This window comes from Tachypleus tridentatus, chromosome 13 (assembly GCF_004210375.1).
Source record: "Tachypleus tridentatus isolate NWPU-2018 chromosome 13, ASM421037v1, whole genome shotgun sequence".
NCBI classification, from domain to species: domain Eukaryota; kingdom Metazoa; phylum Arthropoda; class Merostomata; order Xiphosura; family Limulidae; genus Tachypleus; species Tachypleus tridentatus.
Window position 1 is genome coordinate 190,868,804 of NC_134837.1, and position 19,912 is coordinate 190,888,715.

At 33.9% G+C, this 19,912-nt stretch overlaps 1 protein-coding gene and 1 pseudogene across 4 annotated transcripts in view; both read right to left on the reverse strand.

Annotated features, from left to right (window-relative positions):
• LOC143235996 (organic cation transporter protein-like) overlaps positions 1 to 3,483 on the reverse strand; it is a 25,107-nt pseudogene extending 21,624 nt beyond the window's left edge. The window contains exons 1-2 of the transcript XR_013019419.1: positions 3,349 to 3,483; positions 357 to 762 (exon numbers count right to left, since the gene is read on the reverse strand). The product of XR_013019419.1 is annotated as an organic cation transporter protein-like (transcript). The remainder of the gene's footprint in view (positions 1 to 356; positions 763 to 3,348) is intronic.
• Positions 628 to 14,392, reverse strand: LOC143235999 (astacin-like metalloprotease toxin 1). 3 transcript variants are annotated; one of them, XM_076474155.1, is made up of 4 exons: positions 14,123 to 14,285; positions 13,701 to 13,928; positions 12,229 to 12,362; positions 628 to 765 (listed from the first exon to the last, which is right to left on the reverse strand). In XM_076474155.1, exons 1-3 carry the CDS (start codon positions 14,136 to 14,138, stop codon positions 12,292 to 12,294), a joined length of 315 nt encoding a protein of 104 aa, XP_076330270.1. In that variant the 5' UTR covers positions 14,139 to 14,285; the 3' UTR covers positions 628 to 765; positions 12,229 to 12,291. The 3 variants fall into 3 exon arrangements, with proteins under 3 accessions (XP_076330270.1, XP_076330273.1, XP_076330271.1); XM_076474158.1 differs by lacking the exon at positions 628 to 765 and adding an exon at positions 4,644 to 4,730 and having other exon boundaries at positions 14,123 to 14,392; XM_076474156.1 differs by lacking the exon at positions 628 to 765 and adding an exon at positions 11,546 to 11,993 and having other exon boundaries at positions 14,123 to 14,390.
• Between the last annotated feature and the right edge of the window lie 5,520 nt (positions 14,393 to 19,912).

The following is a 19,912-nucleotide window of genomic DNA, read 5'->3' on the forward strand; positions in this document are numbered from 1 at the left end:
ATAATGGCTTTACAGAACTTCAAAGTTATATCGTCATGGCATAAATAATCTTGTTTCTTGTTGGCAAAAGTGTGTAAATACACTCGGTTTTTAATTTAATTAATAAAGCTGCTTTTGAATTTTGTTTATTTCTTATTACACTTAAATTTAAAATTCACCATTATTTTCCAAAAACCTAATATTTATCAGTTATTTCAAAAAATGTGAAGAAGTGAGATGGAATTACTCTGATAAGATAGTATTGAAATCAAATAAAAGCCGTGACTGGCTTTATATGTATTGAACTTGGCTTATATATCTATCTATATTTATATATATAGTTCGAAAATGACTTGTTTTTTTACCAAACCTCTTACCTCTTCTAGTATGGTGTCTCTGTAAAGAGAATGGTCAAACTCAAATTTCTCACATGCTACGGTTTTATTAACGTTGACAAAGACGTTCTTTTCATCCGTTCCATTTATTTTCGTCTCATACATAGTACACTTACTGTATTCCTTCCGTTCAGTTAAAAGATTGACTTGCGTAGGTATTGCTAAAACTTTCCATTCTTCGACAGACAAGTTGTCGAGTACAGCTTGCGGTCTCTGGCACCAATAGTCGACCTCTGGAGCTAAGAATGGTGTCACTAGACTGAGCCAGCATGATGGTATTCCTCCAAAAAGCACCCAGATGAAGAATCTTCGTTGCCACTTTCCGTATATACCAATTATATCAGTAATATCTTTTACTTTCTCTTCACTTGGTGGTGTTGGTGACATCCTACTATTTGAAAAAATATTATTGCTCAGGTGGAGAAAACATACATCCGCTTCTTAGACACAAGTTTTTAAGTTTTGAATAAAACGTATCTACTGTTATATTTGGATGGTCTAACGTATTCTGTGATGATGTATTTGTGGTAAATATTATAACTATACACATATTATATATTATTACAATAGTAATGCTGAGCATCTGAAAAACACACTATATTAATTTCTTACAAAGAAATTCAATCGTCATAAATATCTATCTTAAGCTCTGTTTTAACCTCTTTAAAGTGATGTTACTTTATTATTAAGACTTTCCCAAATGCATTTTTTCCAAACCAAGAAGTTGAAAAGCTATGTAACACTTTGTAAAGAAAGTAAACATTATATCTTAAGCTCTGTTTTAACCTCTAAATGTTACTCTTAGTTAAAAATAAGGAATATTATATCTATGAGGCACAATCTGACTTCACAGTGGAGCAAACCACTGTCACTTTTTTTACCCTATGTGATGTTGACAGACAGCAAACGTGATACCCCACTTTATTGGTCCAGATGCATGAGTAACTAGAGTTAAAGGAACTTAGCGGTTTCTTTGATGGAAATTCTAAATGAAAAACACATGCTCAGCATGTGAAGAAAGTTTGAAAAAATATATATATCAAATAAGATGATACGAAATATGTGATGACGTTATCTGCCTTAATACAATGTAATATTTTACGTATTATTAACCTTGGGAAGGAGTGACAGTTGTAAAATAAACCTGATAGTTTATTGCAAAGTCATAATTTGTTTCAAGTAAATTTGTAATTTCATGACAAATTTCTTTCCATCTTCACCTTCTCTTTTTGTATTTCCTATTTTTTAACTCGTCCAATTTTGATCGTTCAATTCTACTTTGGATCTAATATTTCTAATTTATTAATGTAAATATAATAATATTTGTTTCTCTTTTATGAATTTCGCGCAAAGCTACTCGAGGTTATCTGTGCTAGCCGTCCCTAATTTAGTAGTGTAAGACCAGAGGGAAGGCAGCTGGTCATCACCACCCACCGCCAATTTTTGGGCTACACTTTTATCAACAAATAGTGGAATTGACTGTCACAGTAAGACGCTCCCACGGCTGAAAGGACGATAGTGTGTTTGGTGCGACGTGGATTCGAAACAACAACCCTCAGATGACAATTCGAGCGTCTTAACCACCTGGCCATCCCAGGCCTTATATAATAACGAAAATGTGTAAAATGCTGTGTTATCCTTACTTAACCAACTCCCTGTGTAGGGGTTTAGCTTAATAACTTCTAATATGGAGAGCCAGTTCTGGAAAGGTATATCTTACAGTAGAATACTGTGAAATCAATGAAGGTTTACTCCATTCGGGTATGGAGGTGTAATAACACCTCACAAACATATCACAGAGTGTTATTATACTTGAATATATTAAAGCTAGGATGATTTTAGTTCAGTAGAGAACTGTCTCAGAGCAACCTTCACAAAAGTATGATTTTAGTTCAGTAGAGAACTGTCTCAGAGCAATCTTCACACAAGTATAATTTTAATTCAGTAGAGAACTGTCTCAGAAGAATCTTCACACAAGTATGCAAATGTTTTCGTATAAAAGGTTGAATTTCAAAATGATTCCATTGTTATTGGCTTACTACATGTTCTAGAACAATACTATTTTCCCAGATTAATTTTAAAAACATAAACAATCTTCTCATCAACCACTATCCTACATTATTATTCATTTTACCCATTCAATAATTATATCACTATTCAGTTACAGTTAACTATTAGCCTGCTTAGATATCTATATAATTCAGTTCTACATAATTTTACTTCTGTGATTTGAGGACACGAACAACCATATTTTGTTTATCAGATTTACTTTTACCAAAATGTTAAGGTTTACGCACATCAGACTCATTGCAGTATTAGTGCACATTTATGAATCTGTCATATCCATTTCTAATTCAGTTCGATTTGTGTGCTTTGTAGTTTTAGTTCTTGTAGACTATATTTACGTGTTTAGCATCTAGTTTCAGTACGTTTGCTTACTTTATGTGGTTTAAATAACAGTTTGATGGAGGTTAAATTGTATTTCATATATTTTTTAGTTTTACTTTGGCCTAGCGCGTAAGGCGTGCGACTCGTAATCCGAGGGTCGCGGGTTCGGGCCCGCGTCGCGCCAAACATGCTCGCTCTCCCAGCCGTGGGGGCGTTATAATGTGACGGTCAATCCCACTATTCGTTGGTAAAAGAGTAGACCAACAGTTGGCGGTGGGTGGTGATGACTAGCTGCCTTCCCTCTAGTCATACACTGCAAAATTAGGGACGGCTAGCACAGATAGCCCTCGAGTAGTTTTGTGCGAAATTCCAAAACAAACAAATTAGTTTTACTTGAAAAAGTTTTCGAAATGTTCAAATGGAAGTAACTGTTTTAAGAAATTTTACACATTAAAACTACATGTTTTATTACTGTTTAAACGAAACGAATAGTTTTCAATATGGTTGCGTAATATCAGGAGTCTAAACAGCAGAAAACGTCTAGCGATAAACAATATTCAATACTTTGACATATTTTCACACTAACCTCATTGTCTGGTCCAAACTCGAAGAAAAATCCTTCGACAAAAATACTACATTTATTCAAAAACCACTGTGATCACTGTTAATCATATGAAACGTGTTGTGAAACTGTAAGTACTATTTCACATCTTAAACCACAAGAAAGGAATTACCTTCAGCGCATGCGTATCTTTCTTTTTCTGGTGTAATTAACTGATCAAGGCGATACAAATTAAACAAACAACATGTTTTTCTCCCAATTTCTAGCATAAACAGATATTATGTTACATTGGCTGTTAACTCTAATTTACTTATGAAATGACTTGTATTAGAGTATTATTAATTGTTAATACTTTTATAAGTAAATTTTAGTCATTATTTGAAATGCTAATTGTAAAAGAAACTTTTAAATCGTTGTCCTAAATTTTTAGTTTAAAAATTACGTTTGAAAAGGTATTACTTTGTATATAAGAAAAGATAAAGACACAAAAAGTTCGTGTGATTGAACAAAAGGTTAATAGATTTTAAATTTCGTGCAAAGCTACACGGGGGCTATCTGCACTAGCCGCCCCTAATTTAGCAGCATAAAACTAGAGGGAAGGCAGCTAGTGATCATCACCCACCACCAACTCTTGGGCTACTTTTTTACCAACTAACAGTGGGATTGACCGTAATTTATAACACCCCTATGGCTGAAAGGGCAAGGATGTTTAGTGTGACACAGGGATTCGAACCCGCGACCCTCGGATTATGAGTCGAGTGCCTAAATCACCTGACCATGCCGAGCCAAGCTTAATAAGACGTTTATACTGATTCCAAAACGTTGTACTAATTACATTTCATTACTGACATTGCTCATATTTATAGAGACACGTTTCGTTAACTTTAAAAATTCTAAAACCACTCACTTCCACTGTGTAGACCAGTTTGACCATTGGAGTGTTATGACGACATTATGGTCATACTAAACGATACTTTTAGATGTAAAAACCGTCGTCCACAATTACATTCAAGCTAAAGCTAAAAATTGGGTTTCGATACCCGAGATGGACGTAACACAGAAAACCTGTTGCGTATCTTTGTGCTTAACAAGAAAGAAACAAATATATTTAAGTAGTTTAAAAAAAAAAAACGTCACTACGTCGTCTCTCACATGGTCACATTGGTCTACCGGATAATTAAAAATATTTTTTCAATAATTCCGATTCTACTGTATTCTCTAAACCAGAGCAAACTGTACAAGGAAAACATGTTAATTTCAAACACAACGAAAAGCCAAGCAACGAACTAGACACATGATTCAAAAGATTTTTCACATACTTCAAGAATTTTTCTTCAGAAAAATCTCCCCTTTCGAAACGCCTAATTTTTATTGCAATTCGAACGCCATTGGATCACATTCAGTTTCTATTCAAATGAAAAAAGAAGTAAAGAACCTTTTATATTTTCCCACAATGAAAAAAGGATTTATTTTTATCACACTAATTCTGTCTAATTCTGTTTATATTTTTAAACAGAATATTAAAAATATATTTGTTTATGAATATATTCAGCAAAACTTACAACTACATGTCTGGAAGACATTTGAGTGATAAACACTACAAGTGTAACCTCTAAGCTTTAGTTAGAATCACTCAACCACATTTATTTTAGCGTTATACAAACAGAATCAAACAACATTTTTAAATGAAGCGGAAAATATAACTGAGTTTTAAATCACTTTGAAAGATATTTTTAGCCTTAATTTTTTCTTTCTATTTTACCTATTAGTAATTCTTAATTAACAGAAATAACAGTGAAGATCTTTTAGCTTGGAATAACAGAACTACATTACTACTATATGACACAACTAAATTACTACTAAATAACATGACTAAATTACTACTAAATAACATGACTAAATTACTTCAAAATATTGCAAAGGAAAGATGGACTTTTAAACTGTCGAATAATTTTTTATTATATTTTCAACGGAATCTACATTAGTAGTTGTTAGAAGAAGAATGATTTGATTGGTTTAATATTCATCCTACGTAACTTTAACAAATATCACACTAAAAGTTAAACGCTTTTTATGAAAGACAGTTGAATGAAATATATTTTTAAAAAGTCAAATATGCCTTTAAAAGTATTTTAACACCTTTACTATATTCATGCGCAAATGTTTTCTTAATAAATGAATAAGTGTTACATGTTACAGGTGAATAACTTACTTTAAGTTGCGTAACGAGGTACAATAAGAAGTAGTGAACAAAAAATATTACATCTTTAAAGCTTCCATCTACCTACCTTCCGAAGAAAAATGTGTTTTGAATCTCCTTACGCCAAAACTATATAAACTATACCCCTAATGAAAGTGTTAATTAACGAAATGAAAATTTTACTATTTTATTAGACTTAAACTTCTTAAAAACAAAATTTCTCAAGAGTCTCGTGCAACTAGCTGTTAGGGTGTAAAACCTAATTTAGTGTACTTAGTTGTGTAACATACAGATCTCAGCGTGGTGTTCACTTAATACTAATTAAGTATGTTGAAAAACGGTTGCCTAAAATCGCTTTCATCAGGTCTGAAGTCCTGACTTGACTGGTAACATGTGCCTTGGACAATATTGATAGGTCGTTTATTGGAATGTAAAAATTTTGCTGACTGCCTGATGACAGAAACTCATTGATGCTTTCTTCACTCCGTGGCAAAAGTAAGAGATAGTTGGCACAGTGCTTGTATGTGGGAGATATCTGGAGTCGGCCAGGCAACCATGTTGGAAATATATCATTTACTATGATGACGAGAAACCCACTTAAAGTAAAAATTAATTAAAATAAAGTGTTAATACCCTTACCAACCATCTTGAGAATACATATTTGGCATAGTGCTTATATGTGGGAGATATTTGGAGTCAGCCAAGCAACCATGTTGGAAATATATCATTTACTATGATGACGAGAAACCCACTTAAAGTAAAAATTAATTAAAATAAAGTATTAATACCCATACCAGCCATCTTGAGAATACATATCATCTACCAGATCTGGTGTCTATTTGAAGACTGAAATTTATTTAATTGAAATTTAGAGTAAAAAGTTTGATGTGCTTGACGTATAAGTACTTCAGTAATATTGGAATCACGGACAATGAAACTGATTTGTGGAACAAAATAATTGTTCATTCCTAGTTACGAACTCACATCAGTTGATCATTTAAGGATAGTAAACCTAAACTTTTACAAGAAACTCCAAGTAAACATTGGTTTGTTTTAAATTTCGCGCAAGGCTACATGAGGGCTATCTGTGCTAGCCGGTCCTAATTTAGCAGTGTAAGACTAGAGGGAAGGCAGCTAGTCATCACCACCCACCGCCAACTCTTGGGCTACTCTTTTACCAAAGAATAGTGGTATTAACCGTCACATTATAACGCCCCCACGGCTGAAAGGACGAGCATGTTTGGTGTGACGGAGATTCGAACCCGCGACTCTATGTACAAAAGTATTTCCACAAATTCAAGACAGTATCTCAGTTAAAGTATTTTGTGGAATAAACTTGTACAAGATTTTAATGAAAAAAAATGCGTTTCAAAACGCGTTTGAGCATTTTAACAAAACCGGTTTAAAATTGTATGTAAAGAGAGAGAATAATGAGTGTATGTACTTGTTTTAAACGATCTTGCAAACAATTACTTCTTACATATCAGTGATTGCTGGTTAAAAAAATTCGTTCATACACACGCAAGTAAAGTAATCATGTGTGTTGTTGCTTTTAGCGCAAAGTTTCGCAATGGGCAAATTGAGTTCTGTGTAGAGCGGTGAACCGAGCCAAAATTTTAAGTTATATTTTCTAATTTCATTTTTGACTCGTTTTAGGATGAGAATGCTTAGAAAGGTGATATTTCAAAGAAGAAACAAAACCTTTATTGAACTGTACTTAGTATAATATTATTATTTTTTATTGTTATAGGCAGTAACGTATATTTTTTTCATTTCATATATCTTGATTTTAAAATTATTGAAGGTAAAAATATTACAAATTTTAAACACAATTTAAAGACGTGTAACATTTAATACATTCTTCTCATTATTAACTGCTACATTTAAACACAAATATATAAATCGATAATCACAGTTTAAATTGGTTTTTGTTTGTTTATTGTTAAGTACAAAGCTACGCTAAACCAGGTTTATAATAATTTAATATAAAGGGAAGAAATAACATTCAGAACAAAGGCCTGTACGAAATAATATCCTAGCATTGGAATTACACCACCTGGCCCGGCATGGCCAAGCGTGTTAAGACATTACGAATCGTAATCATAGGGTCGCGGGTTCGAATCCCGGTCACGCCAAACATGCTCGCCCTTTCAGCCGTGAGGACGTTATAATGTTATGGTCAATCCCACTATTCGTTGTTAAAAGAGTAGCCCAAGAGTTGGCGGTGGGTGGTGATGACTAGCTGCCTCTCCTCTGGTATGCTAAATTAGGGACGGCTAGCACAGATAGCTCTCGAGTAGCTTTGTGCGAAATTCAAAAACAAACAAACAAATCCACCACCTGTCTTTCCCTCTGGATCACAAAATCAAAAGAAACAAGATACAAGCCAGTTCTTTGATTTATTAGTTTCATTTATTACGTATTACAAAAATGCATATTTATTTAAGAATTGCACATTCATCAACATTGAACTACAAACGAGGGTGTAAAATTTATTTCCATGCTCATCAAAACTAAATTCTCTGGGATTGAATTATTAAAATTTGTTGCTTAGGTAAATGTTTTCAGTAATTCCTGCGAAATGAATTCTGTAGAATTCTTGACTTGTAGTTATATGAACAGGCAATGCTCGTTATTGGTTAGAGTACCCGACAATGGATTTGAGACTCTGTGGTTCTCTGTTGCTTCTGCAGTATCTTGTTCATTCGAGTACCGGACAGTGAATTTTAGATTCTGTAGTTCTCTGTTGTTACTGCAGTACCTCTCTCCGCACTCGGGGGCGTGAAAGCATTATAAAACTAACAGTCAAATCCTAATATTGATTAAAACAGCAGCCTAAGAATTAGCAGTAGATGCTGTCAACTAGCTGTTTTACGCCAATTTATCATTTCAAAATCAAAGATGTCTATTACTGATAGCTCTTCTGTCGCGAATAATCGAAATAAAACAGCAAAAATTCGTTTACTTAAATACGTTCGAAAAGCATTACATAAATTATAAGAACTGTTTTTAGCTTTACAAACACTGTTGTTAAGTTGGCTTAGAAATGAAGTTTATATGAGGTTCTTGTAATGACCATACTCGTAACAGGACATCGTAATAGTCAATTCCATGTTAGATTAGTTTTGTAAACAGAATTATGTGAATGTATTTTGCTTCAAGTATTAAGATTTATAAGGAAACGGTTCATACCATTTACGGAGTAGGTTTAAATTTAAACTATTTATGATGTCGAAATATATACACACACATACGCACAATCCAGCACTTGAAAGAAGTTGTGGCAAACCACCAATCACACCCTTATTGAAAGGTTTATGAAATTTAACATACAACATACATTATAGTAGTTTATCTAAAGCTAAGGTGATGAAAGTTTGGTCGAATATATCTACCACCACCACCTCTCTTTCCCTCTGATTGATTAGCCAGTTCTTTGATTTATTGGTTTAATTTATTACACAAATGTTTTGCCAGCATAATCATTACATCAAGCTGAAACACGTTTTCTATTTCATAATTATTATTAATGTGTTGTAGATCTAGGTGGCGTGTTATACAGTGAAGCACAGTAAACCCGTATAGTTAGCACGGCCTTAGACTGAATCCAATGTTATCAATAACAATGGTTTCTGTTTCAGATTTTCCTCACTAGGAATCTGAACAATAACTTATTATATTCACATACTTATGGTTGTTTTTGAGCGCAGCCACATTGGGCCATCTTCTGTATCCATCGTAGGGATCCGAACCATTATCAGTCACATCAGGGGACCAAATATTTACCGAAACAAACTTATTTCATAATTTATATAATAGTATAGCTGTCACTTTGTTTTGTTTTCTTATAACAGAAAAAAAAAAACAACTGTACAGAACTTTACTCATGGCTTATGAAAGGTGATTTCGCTCAAAACAGCAGATCTCCTCTGATCATCGAATAATTTATGCTCCATAATGATGGCTTAGTTTACTACGATACCGGAATTACTTTTAAAAAATATACGTTAAATGATGCAAACGTTTGGGGACGGTGCAGTCAGCGAAGTCACTAAACGTTTGCGTCTTTTAACATTACTTTGAACAAGTAACAAAGTAAAAAATACTTCAAACGAGCTATAGCTAAAGAATCTTGTTGAATAAATGAGTGTCCTTGTTCAATAAACCTTCACTATTTTAATATAACCAAAAGCCTTATTTGTTAAATAAGTAACCTTAATAAAGGGGTATTCATCCACCTAAGACAGGCCTCTTTAGTCAAATAAGAGGCATTTATAAAGGGATATTCATCCACCTAAGACAATAAACAGCTTCATTGGTCACATAAGTAGCACTTATTATCGTCTTGAACTTGCTAAAAGACACGTTAATCAAATAAGTGGTCAACATGAATGGACCTTCCTCATCTGAAAAGTAGCCATAAACCTCGTTGCACGAGTAAAAATGTGATCTTCAATAATGAACATTAACGTAAATATAAAAAAAATGTTGACCGCATTACAATAATCACATGCGTCTGAAAATAGCACGTGGAAAAAACAGAACATTTTTCGAAGTATCCTTCTAATTGAGAACTTACTCTGATATCCTTACGAGTGGTTAGATTAAAATAAAGAGTTGCCCAGCCTTGTGAATCTCCTTTTGTTTCATATATTTTTTCTGTCTCTTGAACCTAACGATAAATATCAAACCCTTCCACGCCTGACCCTACCATAAATAAGTCAGTGGTCAGACAAGCCATCTCACGACCATAGACACCAAACATGGAGGTAATGAGTCGTCCAGAAGGATACATTTCATCATCAGTACCCTTTAACTTCATGAAATAACCAGGAATAGAAACCTTGTTAAACGTAATTTTACATTTTTATAAAAAAGTGTCGTTTTAAACCAATTTATGATTAATTTCAAAAGTAAATAATTAACTAGACATCCTGATCACTTTAAACGTGACCCGGCATGGCCAGGTGGGTTAAGGCATTCGACTCCTAATCTGAGTGTCAAGGGGTTCGAATTCCCGTCGCACCAAACATTATAATGATAATGTGACGGTCAATCCCACTATTCGTTGGTAAAATATCAGCCCAAGAGTTGGCGGTGGGTGGTGATGACTTGTTGTCTTCCTTCTAGTCTCACATTGCTAAATTAGGGACGACTAGCGCAGATAGCCCTCGTGTAGTTTTGCGCGAAATTCAAAAACAAACAAACACTTTAAACATTCATAACCTTCAGTAGTGACGCAAATTACGCCACTAAAACGTTTATTCTTCACGTAAAGATAAGTACGTGTTAACAGTCGCAAAGTGGGATTTCTCTAAAATTGATTATCGTAAACGTACATGATAGCTGAAACGTTCTAGCGTCATCAAAAACCAAGCATCTAAAATTAATGCAATAATTTATGCATATATATAATGTTCGGTTAAAAAACAGTAAGATAAACATGTTATGTCATTTTTTTCCTATCACTAGTTTTATCGAGAGAAAAAAATGAAAAGTGAGACAACATTAATTTTAACTTCAACCCATGACAGGTGATGAGAGAAATATTGTTATCACATTAGACGTGGGCCAGAATTCATTACTATGAAGTCTTAACTTTACCTTCGGAGTAATGATAAGGAAATAAAGAATTCAGTTCTTTGAAATCGCTTTAACTCAGTGTTATATGTAAAATCCAAACATGGATTGGGCATTACATTTCTGGTTCACCAACAACAGCAGTTTTTGTGGTGAGAAAAAAAAATCATTATATTGTAATTTTCGAGTTCAGTCTAAATGGCTTCCACAATGTATGATGTTCCTCACAGATATGCAATCAGGTAAAACAGCGGTAAGTAAAACAGCTGCTAAAAGAACACACAGATTTATAATTTCAAATCAAAATAAACATAGGTTTTCGTTTACATTTTGTAATAATTCAACTCACCAATCAGAAGATGGCGTAATTGAGTAGGAATTTGGTTTATATTATATATAAAGTACTGATAAGGTAAAACGCTAGAACAGGATCTTCGAAACTTAACATTTTTCTTTATTTATTCTTGTTTAAGTTGGATTCATCTCATGGAACTATAAACCTGCCATGTCTCAGCAAATCAGTGCTCTAAACATCACGGGAGTTAGATTCATCTTTAGAATTACAAATCTGTGATGTCTTATATTAGTTCAGGCCCGGCATGGCCAGGTGATTAAGGCACTCTACCAGTAATCCGAGAGTCGCAGGTTCAAAATCTCCGTCACTCCAAACGTCTGAAAAGCCGCAGGGCGCTATAAAGCGATGGTCAATCCCACTATTCGTTGGTAAAAGAGTAGTCCAAGAGTTGGCTGTGGGTGGTGACGACTAGCTGTATTACACTACTAAATTAGGGACAGCTAGCGCAGATAGCTCTAGTGTAGCTTTGCACGAAACTCGAAACAAAGAAACAAACTTATTTCAGTGCAATAAACATCACGTAATTTGGATTCACTGTATAGAAAAAAAACATTAAATTGAACTGTTTAGACGTATTCCATTTTTAAATTTAACAGTACATTAGGGGAAGAATGTAACATTATTATTATCTCTCTCATTCATAGAAATATTTTTACACCTTTTCTCAACTTACCTTTTGTCTCACGATTAATTAATAAAAGTCTTCTCAAAGAAAAGTATTTTATTATAAAGTAAAACTGAAAACCAGAAGATTTTGTATCCTCCATACCTGTTATATCTCCAAGAGTTCCGTAAGTTCTAACGAATTCACCGCGCATTCCCTCTTGGTTTATTATCCCTCAATCATTGTCTCAAAATCACAAAGGAAGTTTGGTACTTTTGGTGGTGGAGGACAAACTTCACCTGAAATATACATCCATTTTGTCATCCATCGTTTCACTTGAAATACAAACACTAATATTGTCATTCCCTGTCCACCTGAAATATATACTAATTGTGTAATTGCTTATTTCACCTGAAATACACGTTAAGTTTACTATCGCCTCATCATTATTGGATAATATTTAAATGATAAATAATGTGCACCATGTCTTTATTTATTTTTTTTTTTGCATTTTTCAAACACTAAGTTACAGAAGCCATTTCTTCTCATTCCGATGTACCAGACACAGACTCACTGTTTATCTACAGTGTCCTTACTATTTTCCTAAAGTGCATAACACACTATTCCCAAGAAGAGACTAAAAATGTGAAACTGCAATGAAAATTAGTTAGAATTCAAAATAATACAATTGCAAGAAAATAATCGTTAGGTACAATATAATAATACTGATGATCGTATTATATCACAGCAGTCATGCTTTCTCTGGAAAACGGCCTTGGAATGATTCTTTGATGGAATCTGTCTTCTTCGGAGAATAGCTAACAAACAGAAAGAACAAATAAACGTTTTTGTTTGTTGATAAGCGCAAAGCTACAAATGGTGTACTTGGACTGTAGCATAGAAAACACATTTTTACTGTTATTTCTGATCTACAGAGGAATAAGAACATAAAACACTCGAAAATACATTAAGATTCAATCGTGGATCTTTTCATGATATTAGAAAAACACATATGTTCAAGAAGTCTTGATAGAAATTAAATAGAAACCCTATAACCCGAGCGTTTTCGAAAGGTGGACCTTTCTTCTTCAGAGGTAAACTGGAATCATGGGTCTTAATAGGAATATGGTTGAAAAGGGGTTGCTGTGATTGTAGTATCTTCAACCTTTTCTTCATTAGAGCAGACATTGCTTTTTTAGGTGTAGCTAAAAGCTGATGAGTCTATGGTTTGTAAACCTTCTGAAACTTCAATATTTGCTTGTTATCTTGCTAAAGTTGCCAATTAGTCTAATTAGCTTTTGGAATGGAAGAATAACTTCTGTAAAGGCCTGGCATGGCCACGTGGTTAGGACGTTCAACTCGTAAAGTGAGGATCATGGGTTCGAAAACCATTCACACCAAACTTGTTAGACTTTCAGTCGTCGGGGCATAATAATGTGACGGTTAATCCAAATAGTCCTCGAGTAACTTTATTGCGAAATTAAAAGCAAACCAAAATGAAACAGAACAGGACTATATGTTATATTTATTGTAGTTGTGATAAAGATTCCCTCCTTATCAAGTTTCAGAATTAGTTTTCAGGAACATCACACGTCCGTTATTTCAGTTAAAAACAGGTAAAACTAAGATATACTTACCGAAACATTCGTAAAGTTTGTTTATCCTCCTTACGTCACTATCACTAAACCCAGGCTTCTCCCACACTGGTCCAATAACTAAGACCGCTTTTTTCGGTTTCACACTATGTGAAACACTATCTTTTGAAAAGGCTGTCTCTCCATACAACATTACAGACTTATAATCAAAATCTTCGTTCAGATAATTGTTCTCCCATGGTTGAAGTTTTTCAAAAGCAAAATCTAACCCTAAATGTGATATACAGTTTCTGATTACATTTTAAAACTTATTGAACAAGTTCACGCATAAAATGAGCGTTTTCTCTTTTAAGGAAGTTGAATTTTATACACTTAGATTATGTGTTTGTTATTAAAGTGAAAATATGAAAATATAACGGTATGTTTTTGCTATTTCAGAAATTAATTTTGTGTTTAAATCTTACCGTATTTAATAGCCATCTCTCGAACAAGTAATTGGAAAGTTGGCCTCTGGTACAGCGGTAAGTCTACGGATTTACAACGCTAAAATGAGGGGGTTCGATTCCCCTCGGTGTACTCAGCAGATAGCTCGATGTAACTTTGCTACAAGAAAGCACACACACACATAGTAATTGAAAATAATTCTGGTTCTCTCAGTAAACTGCTGTGTTAATACATATTACATTAATAATGTACAAATAACTAAATTATAATTAACTTAGATTAATCGCACTTTATAAAAATATTGGTGCAGGTCACGTGATACCTTGTAATTAGTCCTTCTATTGTCAGTCGTACTCAATCTGATAGTCACAATTATGTATTATTGTCAGAAATGGTCGTTTCCACGTTACTTAATATAAAATAATTTTCTTATACCTGAATTATCACAGTATTCATTTTAAATTCTTTATTTGTCCTGAATATGTATAAGTTTCCATATACCTGCAATATATCTAAAGAGATCGTTAACTTTATTTTTCCTTCAAGTTATTATCAATGTATAAGATTAGGTCAATATCTTCTCTTGGTTGTACACGTAGCATCTAGAGATTTCTACCCTACCTTTATGGAATGAGATTGACCAATCACATGGGTTTGCTGTCGCGCAAGATAAATGCAATTTTTTTTAAGAAGAATATTTTTCAGTTACACATTCTTCAGGTATACAACTGAATAAATCCGGTGGAGAACCGATAATCTCAAGCAAAGCAAGAACATAAACAGTGTTTTGTGTTAAATTCTAATTCTGGTACTTTTCATTGTGCATTACATATGTTATTCAGTCAGCTGGTATACATTGTCCTGTAATAATAATATTTTATTTGAAACTTTTGTTTGACGGATGTATTTGATATAGCTACATCTAGTAGACTTCCGGGTATGGGTATTAACACTTTTACTAATAAATCTGAGAAAAACGTTTTGCTTTACTACATAAGTTTTCCTCTTGCATGGCTAACAATGAAAACTTCTTTTGAGCCACCATTGGCACAAAAGGATGTTTGCGGACTCACTACGCTAAAATCCGGGTTTCGATACCCGAGATAAGCACAGCACAGATAGCTTACTGTGTAGTTTTGTGCTTTATTTTAAATGAGCAATCAATACTCCTTCTCAAATATTGCATTCCTTGGTTCAACATCTTTAACATCCTTCATCCTTTCTTGGAAAGAGGGATGACAAACTATATCTATGTGGTACTGCAAGGACGAATAATCGAGTATCTGCCTCATCTACGAGTATCCTTTCTTGGTAAGAGGGATGACAAACTATATCTATGTGGTACTGCAAGGACGAATAATTGAGTATCTGCCTCATCTGCGGGTATCCTTTCTTGGTAAGAGGGATGACAAACTATATCTATGTGGTACTGCAAGGACGAATAATCGAGTATCTGCCTCATCTACGAGTATCCTTTCTTGGAAAGAGGGATGACAAACTATATCTATGTGGTACTGCAAGGACGAATAATCGAGTATCTGCCTCATCTACGAGTATCCTTTCTTGGAAAGAGAAATGACAAACTATATCTATGTGGTACTGCAAGGACGAATAATCGAGTATCTGCTTCATCTGCAAGTATCCTTTATTGGAAAGAGGGATGACAAACTATATCTATGTGGTACTGCAAGGACGAATAATTGAGTATCTGCCTCATCTACGAGTATCCTTTCTTGGAAAGAGAAATGATAAACTATATCTATGTGGCACTGCAAGGACGAATAATCGAGTATCTGCTTCATCTGCAAGTATCCTTTATTGGAAAGAGGGATGACAAGTAATATCTATGTGATACTGCAAGGATGAATAATCGAGTATCTGCCACATCTACGAGTATCCTTTATTGGAAAGAGGGATGACAAACTATATCTATGTGGTACGGCAAGGACAAATAATCGAGTATCTGCCTTAAACCAACTATATCAGTCGTGGTGAAATGGTTTGCATCTGGGGCAACTGTATTAGCATGCTCAAATCGTTCTTTATAAAATATAATTAGCTGTAAATATATGCCTGAAGAAGACAGCAAGCTCTTTAATGATTGTATCTCAGAACGGTTGATGTGAGTATTAACACTTTTACTGATAAGGAGAGAACAACGTTTCGACCTTCCCACGTCATCTTCAGACTAAGAAAGAGAGAGCTTATAAGAGACTTGTGTCGGACACGTGTCTTAGGGACGCGAGTATAAACGGGTTCGGGACTGTAGAGGGTGTTGCAGGTGGATGTAAGGTTATTAATTAGTATAGATATAAAGATGTTCATTTATATTAGTTTCATTTTGGTTTTAGTTGTTATGTAAGTAGAGCTTCTTTGATTTTGCGTTTGTTTATATTTGTGTCCCTACTTAATATCTGGATGTTTTCTATGGTTATGTTGTGTTTATTTGATTAGCAGTATTCAAAAACATGTGAAGGTGTTCTTTTTTTGTTTTTTGAATCTAGTTTCCATTTTTCTGCTTGTTTCTCCAATATAGAAATTGTGGAAGTTGTTGCATAGTAGTTTATAAATTATATTGGTGTTATATTTGTCAGTGTGGGTTTTACATACTATGAACTTCAGTTTTGTACGTGGTTTTTGAATACATTTGGTGTTTACTGGAATGTTGTGTTTTGTTATAATTATTTTCCAAATGTTGGTAATTTTTTCCCTGATGTAGGGAACATATGGTATGTAGTAGTGTAAAGTTTTGTGGTTTGTTGTATCTTGGGATTTACTGTTGTTTGTTTGTTGTTGATCTCGGTGTGTGTGTATAACGTTTCCACGATTTTTTGAAGAAATTTGTTGATGTTGATTAAGTTTTGTTTTATTTTGTTGATTTCATCACTAGTTTTATCAGGTAAACATAGTTTTGTGGCTGTGTTTATTTGGTTTCTTAACATGTTGAGTTTTCATTTTGTTTCCTGTGCTGAGTCTCAGGGAATGTATAATCCAGTTTGGGTGATTTTTCTGTGGATTTCTGTTTTTACTTGTGTATAAGCTCTAGTGATCTTGAGGTTAAGAAATGCTATTTGGTTAGTTTTTTACTGTTCACAGATGACCGTAATGTTGGGGTGTATCGAGTTAACGTGATTGAAAAAAACTAAATATGTGTTCTGTAGATGTGAATCCAGCAATTGTATCATCAACATACCTGTATCAGTATAGTGGTGGATGTAAGGCTAAACTGACAGCTTGAAATTCAATCTGTGTCATAAAAATGTTGGCTAGAACTGGTGACACGGGATTCTCCATACTTAGGCCATTTATTTCTAGGTAGTTTTGGTTATTGAACATACTGCTGCATACCATATGTTCCCAACATCAGCGAAAAAATAACCAAGATTTGAAACATAACATTTCAATAAGCACTAAATTTATTCAAAAACAAGGTACAAAACTGAAGTCTATACAATGTAAAAACTACACTGACAAACATAACACCAACATAATTTATAAAATACAATGTAACAACTGCCATGATTTCTATATTGAAAAAAACAAGCAGAAAAATGGAAACTAGATTCAAGGAACACAAAAAACACTTTCACATGTGTTTGAACACTGCAAATCAAATAAACATAAGATAACCATAGGAAACACCCAGATGCTAAGTTGGGAAAGAAGCTCTACTTATACAACAACTAAAACCAAAATTAAACCAATATAAATGAACACCTTTATACCTATAATAATCAATAACCTAACATCCAATTGCAACGCCCCCTACAATCCCGTACCCGTTTGTACTCTCGTCCCTGAGAAATGTGTCCGGCAACGGTCACTTGCAAACTCTCTCTTTCTTAACCTGATTGATGACCCAGGGAGGTCGAAACATTGTTTTCTCCTTATCAGTAAAAATGTTAATATCCACACCAGCCGTTCTGAGATATATTTTTATTTCAAGTTGTTTTTTTGTCATCAAGAACTCTTTAATAATTGAATAATAAATCGAATAGCCAATTGGAATGGCTTATAAAATTAAATAAAACAGTGATGTCCATAAATTATATAAAAATCATATAAAAAAGATGAATATAGTCAAACCTTTTATTACTCACTGTTTTAGTTACAATGTGTTGTTGTTTGAAGTTAAGCACAAAGCTAGACAATAGAGTCCGCAGACATACCGCTATGCCACTGATGAGTTGGTTATAATATAAATTCAAACTTTTTAAATAACAAAAAGTGTAGAACAAAACACTATCTTCTTCAATATTATCCCAAATTATCTCGATGTAATCATCTCTATCAGCTCTGTTTTGTTCATGCCAAAATCCTATAGCATGCCCCAGTTCATGGACAACCAAACCCCTCCAATGACAACCACTTCCAAAAGACAATTTTTGCATTCCATCCTGACGACCAACCATGGACCAACATCTAAAGAAAGTCCATAAATTTAATATTTACTCACACTTGATTTTTATAGTATAATAAGTTTGATGTTTGTAAGAGTAAGGGAAAAGATTATTAATCAGCCTTCATATTTATTCTAGAAGAAAATAACTTACAGAAAAAACGAAATGTAAACCTATGGCGGCGATACTTTTTTTATTCATAAATGTTTATAAGGTATTTCATCTAGTGTTTTAAAATGGGTCGTTATAAATTGGGGCCTAATTCTGTATTTCTAATGATGAATTACTAAAAAAAACCGGCTCGGCATGGCCAAGTGTGTTAAGGCGATCGACTCGTAATCTGAGAGTCGCGGGTTCGAACCTCGGTCGCACCAAACATGCTCGCCCCTTCAGCCGTGGGTGCGTTATAATGTTACGATCAATCCCATTATTCGTTGGTAAAAGAGTAGCCCAAGAGTTGGCGGTGGGTGGTGATGACTAGCTGCCTTCCCTCTAGTCTTACACTGCTAAATTAGGAACGGCTAGCACAGATAGCCTTCGAGTAGCTTTATGCGAAATTCCAAAAAAAAACAAACACAACGAAACTAGTTTTGTATACAGATATATTTTATTTCTCCTCCGCTAGTATAGCGGTAAGTCTACGGATTTATAACGCTAAAATCAGGCGTTCGATTCTCCTCGGTGGATTTAGCAGATAGTCCGATGTGGCTTTGCTATATAAAAACACACATTTCATTTTAAAACATTATATAACTATGGGAAAAAAACTCTCTCTAAGTGCGTAAACATAAGATAAATGCAATACTAAAATACGTAATGAACAGATGGACGCAAAATATCTAAATAACTAAATAGCAGATAGATGGATACAGTACTTAAATATATAAATAGAAGAATTAATTCATTAGTGGGATACGTACACAGATGGTTGGATACAGCACATAATAGTAAACAGATAGATGAATACAGTACTTAAATACGTTTAAAACGTTAAAATCAGGGGTTCGATTCCCCTCAGTGGATTCAACAGATTGCCCGATGTGGTTTTGCTATAAGAAAACACACACACACACTTAAATACGTAAACAGTTGGATAAATAAAACAAATATATAAACAGCTAGATAGGTAGTACTTAAATATGGAAGTATATTTGGTCGTCCCTCATTTCTCCACTTCTATAATCAATATCCACGTTTTCTCATTTGTCTTACAAATTCACCCCAGGAAAAATACGTGTTAACATATAACTTATTGATTGTGTTCATATCTTTATTTTAATTATGAGCTCTTTTATATAGAGACAGTGGCATTCTGACCAAAAAAACATCAGACACGCTACAGCACTTGAATAAAACGTTTGAGCGATATCTGATTAATAAAAGACTAACATTTAAATACATATTCATGGA

What these genes read in the sequence shown, in the direction of transcription:
- LOC143235999 (XM_076474155.1), bottom strand. An exon ending in CAAACTTTACGAATGTTTCG is followed by an intron (nt 12,363 to 13,700) that starts GTAAGTATATCT and finishes TGTATATTTCAG; the next exon opens with GTGAAGTTTGTCCTCCACCA.